Source organism: Protomyctophum bolini (genome assembly GCF_963924005.1).
Source record: "Protomyctophum bolini genome assembly, chromosome: 21".
In the NCBI taxonomy this organism is placed as follows: domain Eukaryota; kingdom Metazoa; phylum Chordata; class Actinopteri; order Myctophiformes; family Myctophidae; genus Protomyctophum; species Protomyctophum bolini.
The window spans coordinates 8,795,365-8,819,898 of NC_137882.1; the positions used below are offsets into that span (position 1 = coordinate 8,795,365).

The 24,534-nt window shown below is 41.0% G+C and overlaps 1 protein-coding gene across 1 annotated transcript in view; it reads right to left on the reverse strand.

Moving 5' to 3' along the window:
* The window catches only part of vipr1b (vasoactive intestinal peptide receptor 1b), a gene marked incomplete at both ends in the record, with an annotated part of 40,818 nt that overhangs the window by 10,134 nt on the left and 6,150 nt on the right, over positions 1-24,534 (reverse strand). Inside the window, 4 exons of the mRNA XM_080793307.1 lie at positions 4,479-4,614; positions 8,606-8,703; positions 12,908-13,008; positions 22,763-22,873. Of these exons, the coding sequence (XP_080649433.1) occupies positions 4,479-4,614; positions 8,606-8,703; positions 12,908-13,008; positions 22,763-22,873 (446 nt within the window). The remainder of the gene's footprint in view (positions 1-4,478; positions 4,615-8,605; positions 8,704-12,907; positions 13,009-22,762; positions 22,874-24,534) is intronic.

A 24,534-nucleotide genomic window follows, 5' to 3' on the forward strand; every position in this document is an offset into this window, starting at 1 on the left:
TCTGCGAGGGCTTGAGGGATGTCGCATTTGAAAATCGGTAAATCAGCGAGGGCTCAGCCCCGCCCCTCTATGTGCCCTTTGCCAAAGTCAGCATCGATGCTGACTTTAGGCTGACTTTGGCAAATAAATTACCCACAGTTACCAGGGGAATGAGGGAGATCCTCCAAACGTCAATCATTTAAGTATGCAAATTAGTTATGTATTGTGGTTAGAATGTCAACAAACACAATAGTGCTTTCTCACTGTTCTCAAAGGGAGACGGAATGGAAGGACAGGCTATATATTTAATAGCAATAATAATAAGGGAAACATGATGGGAAATGAATAATGAGAAAAGTAAAAGAATATGGAAATGCAATTTATAATGAATAATATTCATTATAAATTGCATTTCCATATTCTTTTACTTTGCTTATTATTTGTTTCATAAATACACTTTCCTGTGTGACAGGGGTTGTAATATAATAATATTATTATTATATTAATATTAATATATAATAATATTATTATTATATTACAACCCCTGTCACACAGGAAAGTGCATTTATGAAACAAATAATAAAACGATCAGCTTAAATACTAAAATTGACATGATAGACATGTATAAATAGTCCAAGCATGTACAGGCACTGGCTGTGAATAAGGACAGTTTGTATAAAGTGATGCAAAGTGTCATGAATGGCGGACTCATCTTCAAAGTGCTGTCCCATTCCTTTCACAACAATTTGGAGCCCTTGCAGCCTCTCACCCTCAAGCAGTTTACAGCTAAAGTCAATGAGGGTTCAGGGCTCAGGGCTTGAGGGAGGCAATTGGGATTGAGCCTGGGTCTTAACCCATTTTGGGCGGGAACCCGTTTTGGTGTTAGCGTTATGTTATGCTTTAGCTATTTAAAAATAGAAACATAGCTTTTTCAGAAAACTGTCAGGATGTAAAAGACATTTTTATTATCTTATCTCAGGTCAGAATGGGTCTTGCTGAGAGTTCCAGAGGAGGCAGACTGGCCTCAACTCCCCTGCCTGTTGCGCCATGGCTTCCTTTGTTCATTATGTTTGAGTTATTATTTCCATCTCACGTACCATACCATGTCTCACACATCCACACTTACACCTTTACCATTTAGTTATTGACTGTAGGCCTAATTTAATAAATTACATTTGTTACCCTGTTACCAAGTCTCTTGCCTCCAATGTTTGTCATGGCCAAGAGCCAACCATGACAATACATGTGCATATATTCTACACATACATGTGCATATGCTACACATACATGTGCATATATGATGTCATATACATATATTGACATATATGTATATATGTTGAGACATATACGTAGGGGTCCAATTTCAGATATGTGCATATATGTTGGTACATATATATAAAATATATATGTACATAAATATATTTTCTTTCCGTGTGGGCCAGATTGAAGTCAAAGATATCATCATAAACATTGTGTCATAACATCATTGATTGATTGATTTGTACAGCCTCAGAGTCTGAAGAGTGACATCAGTTATCCAGTCCAGACCTGATTGCTATCTCAGAACATTTTTCTTTTCAAGGTTACCTGAAATCCACCCGTCTGATCGATCACCACATACACATATACAGTCTAGTCAGTCAGTATGGCTTTATGTTACCATGATACATTTTACACTATAAACGTACACCTGGCCATAAATAATAGTTGCTTATAACAATATGATCCCTTTCTTTGTATTTTAGTATCTTGTCTACCTATTGATTTTATACCTGTGTACTATATACTGTATGTAGTGTGTATTGTTTTGTACTCAACCTATTGGTTTTATACCTGTGTTTATGTGTTTATATGTTGTTTGTATGTCTGGCCTCGTGGGGAAAGATGGTGGGTGGGTGGGGACGACTGGGAAAGGAGTTGTGGGAGAAAATGTAAAAAAACGAAGAGTCATATTCTCTGTCTGTGAAAATGACATGTCATACTCTTTGAATAAAATTTACTAATAATACTTAGTAATATACTAATAATAATACTAATAATCAAATGGGTTCAGATCTGAGCCAAGAGGTGCGTCTGAACTCCTGACCTGAGGTCCATCCATACATTTTCTTCTTCACAGAATCAATGTTTTAATGGTTCACGATTCACCATCATTCACCTGTATGGCTTGATTCTAGGCTTAAAATAAATTATGTGAATATTTTTGGGAATCTCTATGGGAAAGATCAATGGCCTATTTTTTAATAATAAATACACCAATTCAAAATGTTATGAACAATACAAAGATTTTTACAAAAGTAATGAATGCAATACATGAATCTAGCTTTGTTGTGTGCTGGCTGGAATGGTAACTGGGAGGACAACTCCTGAAAGCATGCTTCAGATTAATCTGATTTGGTCAAAAGATTGATTTGTAATCTGTTTTCTGGGGGTGGGGCTAAAAATGGACCTAGATGGGCTGCATGATCTTTTTTTGTGATAGATAGCAGAAAGATAGCCTAGTTGTGAATGTGCTAGCAGCTCAATGGAACTCAAATAAAAATAATAAAACCTATCTCACACACGATTAAAGCTGGACGCCTAAAATGGTAGCATGCAACCACCGTGACAGTCATTGAGTTTACTTCAAAATCTATTCTGTAACTGCAACACACGCACGCACGCACACACGCACGGTATTGTAACTTCAGGGCTAATGCTGCACCTGATATCCGAGCAGGATGCTGTCCTTCAAGCGATAACAGAACTGAGGTCTGAACTACCAGGCTGAGGCTCTAGATAAACGCCCTCAAGTCATCAGCTGACAGCAGCTCAGATCTGATTTCTGCGCTCAGGAGCGGGACGTGCGGCGGTGCGGCTAACGTGTACAGGAGACTCACCACAGGCACGAAACAAGGACCTAGGAGGCACGGTTGCACTGTTCAAACGTACACATGTATGTCATCGAGATAAAGGTGAGGTGGGAGGCAGGAAAGACATGAACAACTTTCTCAGTGCCATCACAACGCTGTTTTCATGACCAGACAATGTGAACAGATCTGCACAGCATCAACATACTGTAACTGCCTTCAGCCGTAATTCCTGCACTGGCATTTAGACACTTTCCTTGCAGTTATGGCCCAGTGTAAGCTCCCTTTACTTGACAGAGCACACCACACATACACCATGAGGCCAGGTGACATTGCTCCACCAAAAAGCATTTGTCATCAGATGCCACTATTATCAGGAGGAGGAGGCAATTCAAAGCTGATGGGCAAATGTTTTCTAAACTAAACAAATGACTACTGAGGATGGTGATAAGATGCACATCTAAGGTGGGGTGCAGTTGTAAAGCAGCAGTCTGAGTTCAACTACGTGGTCGATCGTAAAAGCTGTGTGGTGTATTATGAATCATATAGCATTAATAACTACATGGTTAGTCATAATTGTACATATAACTTTAACTCTGTATTTCTCCACTGACATCATCAAAGTGCCTAGAACTGAAGGTCTATTTGCATATCAATTATGCCACAGGCAGGAAGCCAATCTCTGGCTGAGAGACAGTCATTCCAAATTGTAGGTTTACTCTTTGACTTTGACTCTTTGACAGCTGTTTAAACATCTTTTATCACATCAAAATAGACCACCTGGGGCTATCCTGATTGACCAGAGCCATGCTTTAGGGTAGGAGGCTACAGTTTGTCTCTATGCATTTTATTAGTACTACAGTGACTGTCACAGTTGGGGGTCTTTGACTTAACACGCACGCACTCACACACGCACGCACACACGCACGAACACACGCACGCACACACACGCACACGTCATCTTCGTTATCTTCTGCAACAGAGTACAGAGCAGCTGGATTGTCTCACCTCGCTATTTCCATTAACACTCTGGAGCCAGTCAGAGAGTGCACCATTAAATAGCTAAACCTAAAACCTTGGAGGCTTCTAGTGTGTGTGTGTGTGTGTGTGTGTGTGTGTGTGTGCGTGCGTGCGTGCGTGCGTCTGTGTGTGTGCACGCTGTGTGTTTTGGACACAACCACCACCACCTTGAGATTCCATTCCAAATCGCCGTGGCGTGAGATTTTAGAATGTAATAATTACAACACACGCAAAATGTCTATTTTTAAAGTTGAAGGGTGTAATATATATAAAAAGCTCGGTTCCTCACGGGTCCTTTCGGGTATTATGCATTTCAGATGCCCCGACCGAGACCCACGGCTGTTGTAATGGAACTGAGCCATGGCCCGAGGGTAAGTAATTATTTTGCACACGAAACGGCTTGGTTCTCGGTTCGGCTCTCAGGTATTCGGTTCCGGGTATTTTTTGCCCACTCGTCGTAATTAAACATCTGTGGAGAATGTGCGCAGAATGTCAAGAGTGCAAACTGACTGACTATAATACGTTTATTGATCATATAATCATTATATGATCAATAAACTAAGTATTTTGGGGTAATGGGGCAATGCCCTCACGGACCACCAGTGCGGGCTCCAAGTTGCCATTACTCACGGAGGTTCCTGGGTAGCAGTTGTCCACCTCTCCCTGCTCGTAGAGAACAAAGTCCTTCAGGAATACAGCGATGGCCTTTAGGATGAACGACACAAAGAGATGCATGTGGATGAAGTTCCTGGTGCAGTGGAGCTTCCTACAACACAGAAAGAGAGAGAGAGAGAGAGAGAGAGAGGACGGAGAGAAGACAGGTTGACACCTCTACAGTATTATAGACCAGTGGGTGGGTTCTCAAACCCTTTCAAGCCAAGGACTCCTGTAGAGGCATTCGAAAATCCAAACCTCTAAAGGCCTATAATCATAGTTGGATTTTCAGTGGCTCTGATGGCGCCGCTCATAGTCTATCGCCGTGCACATATCTCCTACCCTCATGGCCAACACTTCCTCAAATTCGTCCATTGTTTTCCTTCTGCATTCTCTCTACTTCCATCGGCCTCTATTTTCTCCATTTTAATTATCCAGAGTCCTTGATGTTAATGAAAATGAAAATGGGCAGTAATTCACAGTGAATTATCTCTTAATTAAGTTCTACACTGCAGGTCCTTTGTTAGTGTGTGTGAACCCATTTAGAGTGGCATGAATGAATACATTATTGAGTGGTTTCCACAAACTAATAATAAATGCAGTGAAGGACTTTTTCCAAGAGGCTGAAACAAAACCTTTCGAAATATCCTTGAATCATTTTGTTATAAAAGCTACAACAAGCCCAAGTCCATCATGTCCTTGAGTAAAACGTACACTCATTGTTCACTGGGAATGTTCAGCAGTCGAAGCCATGTTTTGATCTTACATCACTGGCTTTAACCACTTGAACGCCAGCATGCATATCATGGGAGGGAACATTAGCCACGTAACACATCTCGGTCAGATTCGGTGTAGGTTGATACCATAGAGTAATAAAAGGATAGAGACCGAACCGGAGCCCTAGCCCCGCCCCCAAGCTATTCATTCCGATGGAAGTTGCTCAGTGGTGTTTTGAAGCACCCGGAAGACTGCCGGAAGTACAATTATAACTCAATGGCTCCAGCGAGCGAGCGGAAGTTTAGCCTAGCCTAGCCTAGTCTAGCCCGGACCTCAAATTTGAGGTCCGGGGCTGACACACGTGACATCGTGAACATCCGTCCACCTCCATGAAAGTGCTGCAGTTCCACTTTACGCCAGTAGGTAGTGGCAGCTTCAACGTTGGATAGCCTTACTGGGGGCTTGGTCGGTACCCATCTTTGGGTCGCAGACCAATTATTATGGGTTGCGGGTAAATAATATGTCCTTTTTCCTTCATTTGAATATTTTTTATTTCGTTTTTAAGTTTAAACAAAATAACTGTTCATCAATTAAAAACAATGAATAATTAAATTAAATAAAAAAGTTTAAGAACCAGTGAAAATAGCAGATCTACAAGCTCACAACGCGTGTTACATTTTACCATTTTTACTTCTCTTCTGGTGGTCTTCTGGTAAAAAACAATCTTTATAGATGGGGATCAAATCCATATAAATGTGGATGTCCTTTAACTTGAGAACCACAGCATTAACGATAGCCATTTCAGCTTGCACATCTTCTACTTTTGAATTTGAATCCTGAAAAGTATGTTTTTGGGCATATGAGGTTACCACCCGACAGACTATTCACATAAGGGCCTGCACAGTCTAAACACAAATTAAAAGGTTGTGTCACTGGCGCCAGTCCCGGTGCAATCACATGCACGCACGCACACACACACACACACACACACTAAACCTATACTCAAATATACTAATCCTAAACTCACTCTAAATACACACTAAACCTATATATGCTCTATATGTCTAATATACTAATCCTAAACCCAACCTGAATCCTCTCCTAATTGTAAGCCAAGTCATTTTATAACCATAAAACAACCATTTCTCTTGGGAGGACCAGGGAAATGGTCCTCACGAATGTTTCTTAAATGCTACTATACTGTACTCGTGGGGACAGTTGGCCCACAAGTATATGCGCACGCACGTATGCACGCACGCACATAGAAAGTGTGCGTTTTACTAGTGTGAGTCACTAGTAAAACCATCTTGTCTGACCTAAAAGGACACCTTAAGTTGGCTGTAAATTCCAGGGGATACAGTTATTGCCATTTTAGTGTCAGCGTGGACACCGGCCAAAGTTATACTTAAAGGAATTTCATCACACGCAGAGGTGGGCATTCACCTGAAACCTGATTTGTATGGGAGAAGGAGAACTCTATTGAAGCCTGCAATGTCACTCGTCCGCGATATTGGCTAGTAATGGCTTATTTGAGATGCCAACGATCAGTCGAGAGGCAGAAGAGATAGAAGATAGAAGAGATGTTTAATCCCCTAATGCTTCAATGCCACAATCCGCAGACCATGTCTCCAAAATGAAGAGACGTACGGAGGATGAATGTGAAGTGCCAACTTTTGGCCAACAACTGCGACCAGTGTTTGTTCCCTTTTGCTACTGTCGCGCAACAAGCTCACATCGCTTCAAATTGTGAGCATTGTTTAGTAATTTTTTTAAATGTTTTTAATTGTTGAATTTATCATCTATAATGGCATTGCAAAATGTTTTTCATTTCTGATGTTTTGTAAGTATTTGTAATAAGCAAATCAGCATGCTCTAGATGGATTTAATCATACATACCAATGTGTTTCTCATGCTCAAAAAGCACAAAATAGTTTGCAAAAAATTATAAAATTAAGATAAGTAAAACAAATTGTCAGATAGTCGCCATCTTTGAAATATGCAAAATAGATGTTCAGCCACACCCAGTCATAAAGATAACCATTCCAACACGTTTCTAATTGTCAAAAAACATGATTTGGAGTTGGACAAAATGTTTACATTCATAGCTCATCAGGTTCAAAGGTTCTAGACAAAACCTTTTTAGGTGGCAGACTGGCGGCCATATTGGATTTGGCCACTATGATGACCCGGAGGGTTGCTGGATCGGGCACGGATTCAACAAACTCAACAAATTCTGAACATTTTGAGCACCTCCGAAAATCTGTAGCTCCAACAGTTTAGAAGATAGAGCCATATTTGAACTATAGCGGTCATTTTTAAATGGGTTGTGGTAATTTTCGGGTATTTCAACCCAGATAGAGACTTTTTCACAGTTCCCAAGTTGTTCGCGGCGCCGGCGGTCATATGGGGTGCGCACGCTTTTCCGACACACCGAAGATACGAAGCGGGGGGACATGCGATGCGATGCGAAAAAGCGATGGTCCGACATGCGCTGCTCCCGTGCTTGCGGTTAGGGTTAGGTTAGGATTGAGGTTTCGGATCAATAGTATGTCGGAACTAAAGCCTGCACCCGGTCATATTAGTCAAGAACAGTTGCGATATTCTCTCCTAAATGAAGTGCATACATATCCTAGCCAGGTCCTCTACTAAAGCTCGAAATGCTCGTACATCTGCTACTTTTGATGCTTTTGTGTGACCACAATCAAAAAACGCTGAAGTAGGTGATAATTTACAAAAGAAACACAAAATGTTTGAATATGGAGAATTGGAGAGATGCTGCCCGACAGCCATAATCTCTCAACTCTTCAGCCTCCACCCTAACCCGTAGCACTTGCACTATAGCCATGACGACCTTGCAGGCTTATGTAAAGGCTAAAATGTTTAGATAGCATGGTATGTAGACAGATGCCAGGTAATTTGTAGACCTGGCAACCTATAGTGTGTATAGGTTCAGATATGAACACACACACATGCACATCCAAACCAAGCAAAAAACTAAAACAACCATGAAGTATAAAACAAAAGGAAACGCTCGCACACTGTGGGCTCAAATTGCAAAGACTTTTATATTGCACTTGCTGTGACGCTCGAGACATCACAGCATTCAGGTGCAAATTAAAAAGGGTCTTTGCAACTGGAGCCCACCCAGATTTTACATTTTGCAAACTACTACATGAGCGCCTTGTAGATCTGCTATTTTTCAATAGCATAATGCTTAAAACACCAAAAGGGGTTCCCGACCCAAAAGGGGTTCCCGACCCAAAATGGGTTAATAGCCTATACCAGCAGACTTTTACTTGTAATGGAGTAATTCTACATTGCAATATTGATACGTTTACTTAAGTAAGAAATGTGAGTACTTTTTCCACCACTAGTAGCCACAGTACCTGAAGATGCTAATGATGACGATGGCGGTGATGAGGGACAGCAGGGAGACGCTGTGTCCAATAGTGTAGCCAATCTTCACTTGTAAATAGAACTTCCCCTGTAGACAACAAAACACCAAGAAGTCAAGTTGTGTCTTAAAATCAAATTAGTTCTAAATGACATGACAAAGCAATAATTAAGGAGGAGGTGACAAACTGAAGACTGAGCCTATATGACACACAGGCATGGGAGCCCCCTAGTGCCTCCCTCTTCACATTCAATAGATCCCGTGATCTTTTGTGGCCAGATGTAATTTCCTGGGGTCTAGTAGGACTATAGTAAATAATAATAAAGAAATCGCAGTAAAACCGTGTAAAAAAATAAAAAATAAACATATTTTGCCACAATAGCCAGTTCGAATGCCCCTGCCCCCCCGTCAAAAATAGCTAAAATCGCTAGAATGAAAAGCAGCAAAAGAAAAAGAAAATAAGAGAAAAAAAAGAAATCAACACTCATCTTTTACTTTCTCTAATAACAACCTAAAACATGAACCTTGGTTGGGAAAAAAAGAAATAAAAAAAATTAATAATAATAATATTGTAATGCTCTATTAATAGTTAAAATAGCCAATCTACATTGACACGTTGTGAGCTTGGCTATTTTAACTATTCAAAAATGTTTTTCTAAATAGTAAAAAAAAAAAAGGCACAATAGTTTAGGGATAAGGCGTTTAGCATGGACGAAAATAGAGCCCAGATTGTATGGGTGAAGGGTTATGGACATGGACATGAGTTTGGGTATAATATAATATTATATAATATATATTATATACATATTTATGTTTAACCCATTTAAAAAATACAACCTCACAGCACGTAACTTCAGGCAGAGCTGCAAGCTTCCACGTCTGCTATTTTTGAAAAATTAGTGTGAGAACTAATTTAGAAGGCATTTGTAGGTTATATGGAACGGAACAGGAGGATTCTTTGGGAGAGATTAGTGATTACAGACTGTACCAGACAGACTGTATCAGGCGACGCATTTTGAGGCAGAATAGTATTTTTTTCTCTTGTGATTCACATCATACTGAAAGTGTCAATGTATTAGCCTTTAAGAATAGAGTTGCTGAACAATAATCATGTGCCATTGCCATGGGCAAGACAAGAACACATTGTACTCCTGGAGCAACCATTGGCTCCTCAAGGTAACAGACAGCATTGTCTGATGTTGAAAATACATGTATTTTACACAACTCCATCAAGGATATAGGGCTGGGCGATACGACTTCAAATCAACATCAGTCATTAAAACGTTTAGCTTGATTATGATAAATAAACTTTTGTAGCCCATCTACAAACTGGCATTGCGATTTGACGCGTTCTGAACTTGTAGATTCACAATTTTTGTGTGGCGCCATTGTACATAAAAATAGTACAATTGTACAATTGTATAATGCAGCTTTACGTGGTTAATGAGACTAATCAATTTAGTTGAATATATATATATAATACAATTATTTTGTGTCCATTTGTTGATATATTAAAAGAATATACCTGCTTCTCGATTATTTGATCAACCTGCTGTATCCACACTTTTCCTGGGCTGTGTGTGCTCCAGTTCCTGTTGATTTCATTGGATATCATTGGTCATCTGACCAGTTTCATTGGATCAAATAGACAGGAACTGGAGCACACACAGCCCAAGGACTGTCTAAAGAGGACAAGAAGCGAAGACCGCAAGGGCGCCGCCATGTTGATCACATGGTGCTCCATGGAAGGAAAGAAACATGCGCAGTTGCAGACCAAGGCTGCATAAAGCCCATTGCGCATGTTTCTTTCCTTCCATGGAGCATCATGTGATCAACATGGCGGCGCCCTTACGGTCTTCGCTTCTTGTCCTCTTTAGACAGTCCTTGACACAGCCCAGGAAAAGTGTGGATAAGAGCAAGATTAAGTCGCTTATTGCTTCTACGTCAAATATATATTGGTTTCGATATCATTTTCGGTTGACTGCCCGGTTGACTGGATTGACTGCTCTAGAACAGTAGTTCTCAAACTTTTCCATGTTGAGGACCCCCAAATGACTATGTATTCTTTCACATTTCTCTCTCGTTGTAACAGGTTATTTTTGGAAAGGGGCTAAATATGTCATTATTATTCTTTACTATAGTCCTACTAGACCCCAGGATCTGGTCACAAAAGATCACAGGATCTACTCGATGTGAAGGGGAGTTACTAGGCTGCAATACTGTGTGTCATAGTCAGTTTGTCACCTTCCCTTTCAGATATCTTTCTTATAGGACTATATTAATTAATAATAATGAAAAAATACGTAATTAGCCTCTTGTTCGAATGCCCCCATGCCCCCCCCTGTCAAAAACAGCTAAAATCGCTATAACGAAAGAAAGCAACAAATGGGAAAAAAGACGAAAAAAGAAAAACACTCATCTTTTACTTTCTCTATAACAACCTAAAACATGAACCTTGGTTGAAAAACAAAAACAACATCGTCCTTTATGTTTTCAGCAGTATTTTGTCATTATAGACCTGTCCATGTTCAGTTGTTGTAGCCTAATTATTCCATTAAGACACGCACAGCCACAGACAACAAAGAGGACATTAACTCGCATTACTCTGGCTGCCTGGGACCAACATTGTCATTGTTTTTTTTATAGAGACACAGTGTTGAGGTGTTACAGTAAGTAGGCATTCACAGCTTGATTTGATGTACAGTAGCAGGCACTGGCACCCACTGTGAAAGCTTTTACCACTCTGCAGAGTACTGTTTCACCACCAATTTTCATGATTTTGTGCTGTAAATGTACAGCACAAGAGCTGCATAAGAGCTTCTGCTATAAATTGTGCCTAAATTGTTATTCATGATTTCTACAAGAAAGAAATACTGAAGAAAGTCCCAATGCATCAACACCCAACTCCATCCAGCTCCATGGAGGATATAGGGCTGGGCGATACCACTTCAAATCAACATCGGTTATTAAAACGTTTTGTTTGATTATGATAAATAAACTTTTGTAGCCCATCTACAAACTGGCATTGCGATTTGACGCGTTCTGAGCTTGTAGATTCACAATTTTTGTGTTGGTTACATTACAGCACAAAATCAGCATACGCAGAGTGAAGGTAAAAAAAAAAACATGCTTCTTACGCTAATAACACGGTATAAAAGAAGGTTGTCGTCCAGCACGTAGACACAATGCAAAGAATACTTTATTTGAAATGGCACACAACCAATGATTCGATGTGGAGTCGGCCTCCTTCTTTTAACCTCTCAATCCCTCCGTCTATACTCTAACCTAACAGACCCTAATTGGCCCTGTAATTGGTTTGCTCTTCTTTCTACACCGAGCTTGTAGATCGGCTATCTGTCTGGTCAATGTTCCCTCACAATAGGTTGTGCTACTGTTCAAAATGGTTAAAATTAAGTGGTTTTATGTTTCTCAATGTTGATACATTCAGCAGTGTTGTCTGTGATCATGCAAAGTATGCAAGTCAAAGACTGTAAATATGAACAGATCAGAAATGATCAACATGGATCAAATCTTAATGGAAGCACAGGAACAAAATGTAGAGGACAGATTGGTTTCCTAAACAGAAACAAGTCCAGTTGTTCTCTTGCTAGTAGAAAGAGTATTGTTCAATATGTAATTATGTATTTCTTTGATTATGGTGCTGTATGTATGCTTCGCTCACCACGCTGAAGGCACTTGAAGCAGTCAGTCTACCACAGTGCTTTACGATTTATAACTGGCGATGATTATTAGTAAAGTGGGTTGGCCATCTCTCGCAGTTTGTAGAGAGCAACATTGTATTTTCTTTTTATTTATCCTTTCTACCTATTCTCGCTTTTAGATCCAAAGATTACTGGATATTCAACACGTTCACAAACACACATTAGATGTACCAGTAACAGTAAACAAGGAAAGACTGCTCCTTTATTATGCACCACACCGATGGAACAAACTTCATGACTCTACAGGACACACTACATAGTGACTGCACTGCACCCGTTTCATGTAACACTATATTTATTTGCATCTGTGATATTGTAATGTGGTTCAAATGTTTGTTATTGTTTTTCATCATATGTATTGTTTTATTATGCTGTGATCAGGGCGTCCTTGAAAAAGAAAGCTTGCTCTCAATGGGCTTCCCTGAATAAATAAAGGAAAAAGAAAGAGAGCAAACTAAAGGATTATCCTCACTCTGGCCTTTTCTACCCACCGACCCCTTGCTGTGCTGTGGGGTTCCCTCACAGTGTGCCCTTTGCATAACTGTATTAGTGTCACTTAAGGTCTCACTCACATCGTCGCCAGTGCCGTTGAGATTGTATCCACAGTTCACCAAGATGTCAACGGGATGCAACTCTGTCCAGCCATCTGCCGTGCAGTTTTTGGAAAGGTTACCTAGTGTATAAAAGAATAATCAATAAGTCATGTCCATTCAATCAGTATAGACCATTAAATAATTCTCTCTGGCCAAGTTGGTTTGAAAACAATCCATGTACTGTCATCGAATATTCTGTTAGGACGCTACTGTGGTTTGAAATCTGAGATGCGTCTGAAGATCACCATCATCATTCTAATGCTTTCATGTTAGACAAGCAGAAATTATGAGTTGGAACTATCGCCTTCCTGATCCCTGCCTGTTAATTTGTTCGAACCCAAATGCAAATAAACAGCACTGATTCTGAATCTATTTTGAACCGATCAAATACTAATGTCTGCTAAGTAAATGAATAGGGCGGGTGTTGACTATAAATGTGCACCCAAGTTTGTACGTATGCACGCAGACCTGTGCCCCTCGGCCTTGTACAAGGCTTTAAAGGTCTTTAAATAAATACTTTTTGAAATGTCTATGAGGAAAATGAACGGAGAATCATTTCCTGGGCCCTGGTAGGGGGCGGGACTGCGACGCTCTATAGTGTCAGAAGAACTATTGTGTTTTTCAGACATTAACCACTTAAGCCCCTACATATTTTTCGTACAACAAATTATTTTGAAACTTTTTAAAAAGACATTAATATATGCCTAGTTTGCAATTAAATCATAGCTGTGACAGTCTGCCAAAAAGTGCTTTTGCAAGACAAATAATGGACATGGTTTTGTCTTGTGTGATAGCCTGGAGCGGGCAACTGGCCGTGGGTGGTAGAGCTTTGCGAGACTAGTTTTGCTCTCTGTTTATTTAATGTTCATATCCTCCCTTAACCAGAACCCGGCTATTCTGTGAAAGTACTGAATCCATTTAAACACCACCAGGATTTAGCTGCAAAGACCATGAAATCCTGGCTGATTCCTCCAGGCTTCAAAGAGCTGTATCAATTTCTTAAGACTTTAAAAAAAATTAACATTCACAATAATTGACTTATTGTAATGAATACATTACATTACTGGTACAAGTATTACAGATTTTAAATGAAAGCATCACTTTTCCCTTTAGGAAAATAGATGAGTGGAGCATACCACATTCCAGAGAAAAGGTCTATAAAGTGTACAGCAATGGCTCTCAAAGTGGTGCCCGGGACCCTCAGGGGTCCTTGAGGCAGTTCCAGGTAGTCCCCAGCTAAATGTACACCATTACAATAATTTAAAACCACTTTATCCATGTATATGTTGGCTGTTCAAAAATAGCATATGTATAGCAGAGAGAGCCAGCAGAAAAATATTCCATGAGAATCACCAATAGTACAAGTTTCCATAAATGGTGTTCACGTTGGTAAAAAGGTTAATATGAGCGATCCTAAAACGTAATCCTAATCCATTCATTCAGCAAACCACACACATACTGTAGTCAAAGATTTTTTATATATCGATGCTGTCGGGAGGGAAACCTCATAACTCAAATTGTTTATTTATTATTTTTTCAAATTAGCATAAATCAGTGCTATAGGAGGGGGTGGAGGGACTGGATCAGGTGGGTGGTGCTATGGTGAAATCCAGGTATACTCAATGAACTGGTGGGCGTGTCTATATAAAAACAATCTTCACAATTTCTATACACTGTTTTAAGGGGGAGGGGGGGGATCAGGGCACCCCATCTTTAAGGTTTTTCTATGGCATAAATACTATTAACTGGTGTAGCTACAGTATATAAATATAGAAGATAATAGTAGCATTGCATATCGCCGAGTCACTGACAGCTGCTGTAAGGCGTCTCACTGAGTAGACCATAGTGTGTAGACAATAGCAGATCTACAAGCTCATAATGCATCGTGTTGAGATGTGTTGTGAGTTTGTAGATCAGCTACAGTATGTTCAGCAAGGATATTTGGCGTAGAGGGAAACAGTGCCTAAAGGGACTCCGGTCAGCTATTTAAGTGGATAAATGTCCCTGATGGCTAGAAGTAAGTGATTTAGTCTGGATTTTTCTTCCTCAACCATAGTCTTCCGACTTCCTTTGATATCACTTTTTAGTTGGCTCGACTGGATTATATCCACGCAAAGCAGTTTCTCTTCTTGGCTGTATTCTGCGTCTTCTTGTGATAAACTGTAGGGGCATATGTAAATGACTTTCAGCTGCCACATTTATCAACACTGCACCATTGTTACACTGTGATTGGCGAGACGCGAGCGTTAATTACACGTGAACCCTGCCGCGAGATAACTTCTGAGGTAAGATCTGCGCTGTTTCCTACATTAGATTGATGAGGGCCAGTATGACCGACAGCCTTTCTATTTAGTGTCTCTAATTAGCGCCCTTTGTTCCAGTGGATGGAAATATTAATGCCTTGGGAACCAACAGTTGCCAACGGGGGGGTTTCACCCACATAGAGTGGATTTTTTAACGCCACCTGTTTTTTCTGAATCCTTGAAGGGTCTATTTTAAGATTCTGCAAGGTAACAAGAAAAAATTATTCCATTCCATCTAGACTTCTATGAGTCTATCTCCTGTTTAGTGTGTGGCATGGCTTCATGAACATGTACACCCCTTGAACATGGAATCAATTACAACATGCCTCCTTTCGAGAGGTCATCTCTTATCTCGTGCTAGAGTAAAACAATGTTGGGAAAACAAAGTACTCTACGTTCTAAGAAGGTAGTGTCAATTTATTCTGTCAATTTATTCTGATTTAAGAAGGTCCTTCTTAAATCAGAATTCTTACGCCTATTACCCCTTCTGGGGTTTAGGCCGTCGACAAGAGTTCTCCAAGCATCCCGATCCTCAGCCAACACTTCCAGCTGTCCCCAAGTGTGGCCCATAGCTTTTGCATCTGCCTCCAAGTCTCTGCGCCAGGTGTTCCGTGGCCGACCTCTCTTTCTTTTGGGGATTCCACTTGAGGGACTGCCTTGTGATCAGAATAAATTGACGAAGTGAACTCCCTCAACTACTACAATTCTTTCGCACTAATAGATGCTGCTTAGTACTTTGGCCGATAATATTGACATGGCCCCCTTTCTAAATCCTTCTTCATAAGCAGAAAGCCACACAAAATATAGGGTCAACACTATTTGTCTGGTCCACACTGGCTGTCAAGACCCAGAGAAGCGGTAAACCTCAGTAATCGCCCACACAGCAGCTTATTACGGCTGCTAATAGCATAATCCGTCAGTTCTCATTCAGTGAGAACATTGCTTTGGGACGACATATATGTAGTCACCTCTCTCAGGGCATTTTCTACCGATCCTTTTCAGAGAGTGCAGTGCATTTACTTTTTGCTTTGTTGCCTGATATCATGGTTCATTAACTGTGAGTAATGAAGGGCGCTCGGTGGCGCAGTGGTAAAGTAACTGCCCACCCTCGCTAGGTGCCGTCTGAGAAAAGACGCCAGGACAAAAATGGGGGCATGAAAAGGGATTCCATGTTGTTGGCCACTAAGCAGTTGGGGGTTCAGTGCCTTGCTCAAGGGCACTTCAGCAGTGTTGGGTGAGTGATGACCAATCACTTCATGACCCAGATTTTTGCTGCCCAAATTCTAATATTGCATTTCATTGCAATATTAGAATTGCTTAACCTTAAGTTTGACAGTAAGTTGGAGGACAAAGAAAATACAGAAGCCATAAACACAATCTCTCATCTCTGCTCCTGTGATTCATCGAGCCACCGGCGCTACTTAGAACCCTATACTCTTTTCCCTCCAACACAAGGGCAAGGCGATTTGGCAACGGAGCATAATGCCACAGCAGAACAGGATCAGATCGACCCAACCACAATTAACTAAATCATTTTTTCTTAATATATTTTTTATCCCACGATTTTGTAACCCATTTTTTCACCCCTGTGTCAATCATCTAATGTGATCCTGGGCTCTACACACCCTCCACCAACCTAGTCCCCATATATGGGGGACATGGGGAGAGCAACGGACTTGAACTCATGCTTCCTTCATGCCTGAGTGTCCAAGTTGCTCCTTTACACCTGACAGGAAGGAGTTTCCCTGGTTGGACGTAGCGCGTGGTAGGAACACGTTATTCCAACCAGTTCCTTTCCCCTCCATCAGGCGCCCCGGCTGGCCAGGGGGAGGCAGTTTAGTGACCAGGATTACTGCATGTTTTTGTGAGGGTACCTACCCTAGGGGACACGGGGAGAACATGCAAACTCCACACAGAAAGGCCCTTTCGCCAACCCCGCCTTCGGGTATGGGCACTGTGCATTCCTCTTGGGTCACCATTTACCAATGCAAATCTTTCAAAGCTATCCTTGTTGTCGGAATGGAGATTACTCTCCTGGAACGTAACACGACATCTGTTGCAGTAATGATAATTATGATCAATAAACCCTTCGTATCTGTAAGCAGTGAACCATGAACCAAAGGCTCAATAAATATAAGCAAGTGCGGTTTAGTCTGTTTAGAAGGTGCTTTCTTCCTCTAACTTTCCTAGTATACAGTAAATAAATGCAAATGAATAAGTAAAACTAAAATCAGAGGCCGGCAATAACATGCTGCTTTAAAATCTCAGAGGACGAATCTTCACTCACTTCCATCAACCAAATCAGTTGGTTCCCTAGTTTGTAGTAGGGATTTAGGCAACAGCAGATGGAGGTTATGCCAAAATAACCCCAGGGCCTTCTGGACTAGCTGGGTATGGTATGGCTGGGTATGGTATGATATGCGATTCCAATTACATACAGTAATATGCCATTTTTTATAATATGCCATTTTTCTGGTAAATATAGCCCCCCACAATTTTGAGAATGGAAACAGGCAAACAGCCTATTGCCTGTTTGATGGTCCTTGTCACACCATTTGTTGCTACATTTGGTTTGGGGAAAATCATGTTTCTGCAACAATCAGTGACATTTGTAACCCCCATGGTTGGTGAAATGCATTGTTTTCGAGGCGGCTGAATGTGGGATTCAAATTTGGGGAAGACCGCAAGTTGCAAAAACAATGCCTCCCCTCCCGTCTGAGATAATAATGTGCTCTATAAATAGTAAATGTATATCTGCGCTGTGAGCCTGTGACTGAGCTGGAATTAGTTTAGACCAGACCGACCAGATTCGTATAGCTGCCCACATTCTAAGGTGCAATAGCATTTAGAAATGTCTCTTTGCATCCTCATATAGTAATGGGCCAATAATGCGCCAGAGCACACCTCATTCTAACAGGTGCACAGATGAAGGTGCAATAGTATTTTCTCACTGTACCTTATATAGTAATACAACATGACACACACACACACACACACACGGCCTGGTGGAGAAAATTATTCAAAGTAGGTGCTGGGTGTGTAAAAAGGACTGGGTTTTCGTGCCGCGTTGCACCTAATGGCCCCGGGTGTAAGATGGCAACATGGCTACTCCCACCTGCAGTCCCATGCACCACATAGGCCAAGAGGCTGACTCGGTACAGGGGCTGGCAATGTTTGGACAGCATTGGTCACTCCAGCAACACCATCTGTATACCCTGAACACTTCTCCAAGCCGTGTGGCGAGTGTTTTCTGTGTCCAACCATTCTGCCAGAAAGATCTCCAAGTCAGAGTTGTTTGTGCAGTTCTAGGCTCAACGGCTCATAATATTTTTCTGAGGGTTATTTGTGTGTGCACATCACTATTCATGTTGCACTGTTGAAATAGAGTGTGTATGCGTGTCTGTGGCTCTGTGCGTGCGTGCGTGTATAGAATGTGGGCCTGGAAATGTTGACAGACTTTATACAGACTTGATTGTTAGCTAAGTGAGCCACCACCAAGTGTGCAGGCAGACAGGGGACGTTCAGTCAGGCGGCAACCCAGACCTAATCCCCAAGGACAGGAAGCAGTCTCCTGAGCAGTCATGGGCCACTGCCAGGAGAATTCCATGCTAGAAGCATTTATTTACAAACATTGAGACTGGCCGCACGGGTGACTGTTTCATGTAATCAATTCCGAACAGATCCCCAAACCGGTTGTTTTGGGGAGCGCTGGTTTCAGTTCACTCTCCTGTGTTGGCTAGAGAGGCGCACCCTAGCGAGACATATACTTCATCACGCAACAGTATTGCGCGCCGAGAACGGCTGATATACAAGCTCACATCGCGTCGCCAATGCGACCGTTGTGAGCTAGAGTTCTGCTATTCTCGGCCGTCCTCTGCGCGCACGACACCTTCGCGGAACTGAGCATATACATTAGGCTTGATGGGCTGCAGCTGCTGGAGCAAACCTCGAAAAGTGACTCGGGAACTTGAACACAAAACAACCATCTACGTGCAGGATTTTGCACTCTCAGTTGATTTAGAAATATATTAAAAAATCCTATCCATAAATCACAAAGTAGCCAAACGTCTTAATTAATGCCACAAGGGAGATTTAATTTCTCACTCTACTCACTCAGTTGTGAGTTTCCACATTAGCAATATCTCAATCTAATTAAATTAAGATCTCACTGGACTATGAATACTGTCCCTAGAAAGTGAAAATGGAAAACAAATAAATCGCATAAAGCCGTCATCCAGACACCGTACTTTTAATCAGCAGCACTTTTTTTTGTTAAAACTCACAAACTGATTATGCTAAAATACCAGACCTGCTGTAACTAACTGTACCTTCAAATTAAAATCTAATTAGCAAAACATAGGGTATATCAAGTGAGCAGGAACACCAAGCAAGCAACATAATTTAATCACATTCAGGACTAAAACAATAGGCTGCCTGAAAATGGGCAGAAATAACAGAATGTTATGTTAATGCTATGTTGCAATGTTAATGTTATGAATTCACAAGATCGAAAATACATTTAAACTAGAACAGCACTCTGTCGAGTGCATACTTGCTTGTTGCACACTAACTAGTGTGCAAGCAGAGCACGCAGGTATGGAGTTATGTTTTATACACTCCAGAAACATAATGTTGTAATGAATACGTAAGTGACGACTTTGGATTGTGACGTATGTCAATCAGTGCCTCCCAACACTAAAACATATCGTCATTACGTCACCATCGAAAACCAATTACACTCTGGCATTGGGTCCTTTAATCCACATATTTCTTACGTCATCATTGAGAGCTAGTTATACATATACACACCATGTAATCTCGTCCCAGCAAATCAGGCAAAATTTGCTGGGACGGTGCATACGCATCAAAAGTGGCGGGTTGGCTGGGACGGTGCATACGAGCCGGGCGAAACTATTACTTGCGTGCTCTGCTTGCGCAAGTAATTAAGAACTGCTGTGATAGCATTTCAAATTACAATACTATTCATTGCTCAGAACTAGACCTTTTACACTACATGTATGGGTTAGTGTCTAGTCTACTCTGTGTTGTTTCAGTCTTCTGGAGCAAATTTCACAAACCACTAGACCGATCAGTGCCAAGACTTATACCCAATATGAACAGTGTGTTTCCATTCCTTATCATAACATGCAGTGTTTACACAATCTAAGAGCACAAATAATATTGTCCTTTGTGGGATTTTTAGATATCAGTGTCTATATACTGAAGATATCAGAGACCCTATACAGAAAAACCAAACTACATTTGAAATCAGACCCGTCTGAAGTGAGTGGTTCTGTACTGTACTGCACTGTTCTTCATAGTAGGCTACTGTAATGTACTGTAATGTACTGTGCTAGTACTGTACTTCGTAGTACTACTGTAAAGATAAAGAAAACTTTATTGTCCATTACATTTACATAAAATGGAAATTTGTCTTTGGCACACCGGCAGTCAGTTACAACAATAAAACACATAAAACAATAACACATAAAAACACAGATGCATTAAAATACTACATAAAATGCAGTCAAATAAATACAGCAACAGTGATCATGAATAGTGGGGATTAGGTGAACTATTTAAATATTATTTAAAATTTTCGACAGCTGCAGTTGGCACAAAGTTTCGTAACCCTTTTAGCTAATTTTGCCCTAAGCCTCCTGCCCGATGGCAACAAGTCAAATTCAGAGTGAAGAGGGTTGTAAATCTGAATTGCTTTTTTGGTCTGAGGACGCGTCGACATAGAGAGAGAGAGAGAGAGAGAGAGAGAGATATGTCCTGAAGTTGTAATTGTTTGTCTCCAATGATCTTACTTGCCTGGTTGACTACCTCGTACCTGAGACGAAGCATAAATTATACTTGATGGGTTTCAGATGCGCTTGCAGCCATGGACAGACAGGCTCTGCTGCCGTGACCAAGGGCGCACCTCCCGTTCTTATGACAACGACTGGAGGTGTGGTTTTGAGGACAACATATTTGAATTGCTAATATTGTTCAAACAACATGAACCAAGGATTATTCATTTCAAGGGCGAGAGATCACAATACAAATCCTAATAATTATTCCTCCACACTGGGAGAAAAACAGCATCTGAAACTTTAATGGTGCATTTTTTACACGCGAGTGCAGTTAGAACTTTTCCATTGCATCTTATGAGAGGTGGTGTTCATGTGCTGCCGTTATGCGCACGCATGCTGTTGCTTATCAGTGTGACGTCGTCTGTTAAGGCGTCTATAGTCTTAGAGTATAAATATAAGTGCTAGTAGCTCATTTGTGGAGTGGCTTCTTTTCATAGACCTGGTTGCTTATTTCTCTCACACAATCTGGCGACACCCTTTGTTACCGTTTGCTATAACAGCTGGAGAGACGCTTCACAGAGGAAAACGTCCATCAGCCTAGCCAGGACATGGCAGCTTATTCCTTTACATATAATATATTTGTGATCGTATTGAACTGTATTGTATTTTCACTGTGAGGTTCTATAAATGTATTTAATAGGTTTATTTGGCATAGTGGCAAGGACTTAATCTTCCATAGTCTTTCATTTGTTATTAATGATATATAGGATAGGTATAGCCTAAGCCAGGTTTCCCCAATTCCCCACTCAGCCAAGTTTAACTCCTTTCTCAAGTTTACTCTGTGGTGTTTCAGACTTTCAGTACACATCCGAGTGCTGTGCACATCATTGACTCTAAACCTCTGCAGTTCGAGTAAACAACGGGTGAAACGTGATGATTCCTCCTTGTCTCTCCGCCTACTTCTTCTCCAGCTGTTAAACACAGCAGTGTAACAACTGGAAGGATTCCATTTTTAAAAAGGACATTTAAGAAATTTCTACCTCATGCCATCATGTCAACGTCGCAACACAAATAATACAAACTATGACAAACTACGCCATCATGCACATAATAAAATTAAATAGTGTGGTTTAAAGTGCTGAACTTTATTCCTACAAAATCACGACCGTACGTTCACAATGAATGAGTGGCTGCCGAGAGTTCCAGATTTTTTTTTTTCCTGTGGCAGATTCGTCTGGATTGCAGGCTAAACTTTCCTCAGCCAGAAACGTTGTACAAATGCATGACCAAACCTATGGTGACAGACAATGAACTTGGCTTTGCGAATGACCTAAATACTTGGGTGTCTACTGATTTGAATCATTAGAGAATTATTGTAAGTGCACTGAGATACTGAGATAGACAGAATCATCATTACTGAAGAGGATGACAGGAAAGTGTGTCAGTGTACCAACACAAGGAAAACTACTGGGCCAGACAAGTGCAGTGCATCCCCAGTGTGGCAACCAATATTTCAAAGCACACACATTCCTCTGTCTTGGAAAACCTCGTACATAAAACCATTACCCAAAATCAAATGTCGAAAATAACATAAGGAAGATTGCAGACCCATAGTAGCTCTCAGTGATTATGAAATCACTCGAAAGAATACTGTTACAACATCTTGTTAGAAGACAGAAGAAAGGGTAGAAACGTGAATTAAATCAGATTTTCTTGTAACAAAAACAGTTTACCTTTGTGGTTGTCACTGAAATAGCTGAAGTAATTGGGGCAGGTTATGGTAACCACTTCATTCACCTTGGCAGATGGCCAACAGGCAATGATATCCCACATGCCTTGGCAACCTGCCAGGAAAGAACATTTACCATTAGAACATTTACCATTAGCACAGTTACTCGCTAACTCACAAGGACAGACAAAAAGGCCTACTGCACGCACGCCCGTGTGTGTGTGTGTGTGTGTGTGTGTGTGTGTGTGTGTGTGTGTGCAAAAACATATCTAATATCACACTGATATAATCCACAGCCATGTTTTGATACATATACACAAAAAAAATGAGAAAAACATTGCCAATCACTACTGTACGTTAAATGAATATTTGGTGTTGGTTCATGGAGATAAGAAGTAGGTGGCATTCATTCTTCAGTCAGGTGAGCCATACCGATTATTCAGGTGGCATCCCTTTGTAGGTGTCTCATAGAAAGATCAAATTCAAGGATAGCTTACTATATGCAAAGTCAATTAAAATGCTAATGTTTTTTTCTAAGTAAAAAGGGAAATATAAACACAAGGCCTAGTTCAGTGGGAATAATTTGTTTGTGCTGGACAGTGTTTAACTTGAAATGATGGATACAGGAAGCGGTTGAATATGACAGGGTAGCAATCACGTCGCAACGGTTTCATCGACAGAAACCGGATTGATCTCCCCCTCTCCGGACCCGTCGGCTTAACTGAATGGCCAAGCTTTATGTAATGTGCTGCATCGAGAATATAAGTGACAATGTATGCAATGGAACAGAAAGTGGGCAAAAGCCATAATGTGCAAGAATGTGATAACAGAATGGCAGTTATGTTGGGATGCAGAAGAAAGGCATATTTATCAAATAAAAGTGGGCAAGATGAACATAAGCTACAGTATTGGAAGGAGGAGAGGGACGTCATCACAACATGTATGATGGTAAATGGTGCATTTATATAGCGCCTTGGGCTTTACATAGATTGGTGCATTACATTCACCGATTCACACACACATTCATACACAGATGGCGGAAGAAACCATGCAAGGCACCAACCTGCACATCAGGAGCAATTAGAGGTTAAAATAATAAATAAATGGTGCATTTATATAGCGCCTTTATCCAAGGCGCTTTACATAGATTGTGCATTACATTCACCCATTCATACACCGATGGCAGCGGAAACCATGCAAGGCACCAACTAGCACATCGGGAGCAATTAGGGGTTCAGTGTCTTGCTCAAGGACACTTCGACACCAACTCTGGGGGAACCTAGGTTCGAACTGGCAACCTTGCGGTTACCATCCAGCCACTCTACCCCTGAGCCACCGCCGCCCCATGTATTCCTGCCTTGCGTTGTTCACGGCATGCATGGCCCGTTTGGGTGCCGGTCTAGTAATAAGTAAATACAATCTATCAACAATGAAACGTTTACAGCAGTTATCCTGAACAGGCATACTGTTATGGTTCTATAGTGTACATTCCAGGGTGCTTATAGCTGAATGTGCCAGAGAGTCAAGTAGGGATCATTAATCAGAATGTTGGGGGTTTATATTGGCACAAAGGAGAAAGAACCCCTGTTAGGTCACCATAGAGGGATGGGAGGGGTTCCTCAGGAGTCAGCTTCCAGTATGGGCAGTGGTGTAAACTAGTGTTTACTCAAGTACAATTTAAAGGCATTTTTTATTTTTTTTAACTTTACTGGAGTATTTCCAATTTTGAGCAGTGCCTCCGGGGCATGTTTTCCGTTACCTCAGTAACCCTTGCCA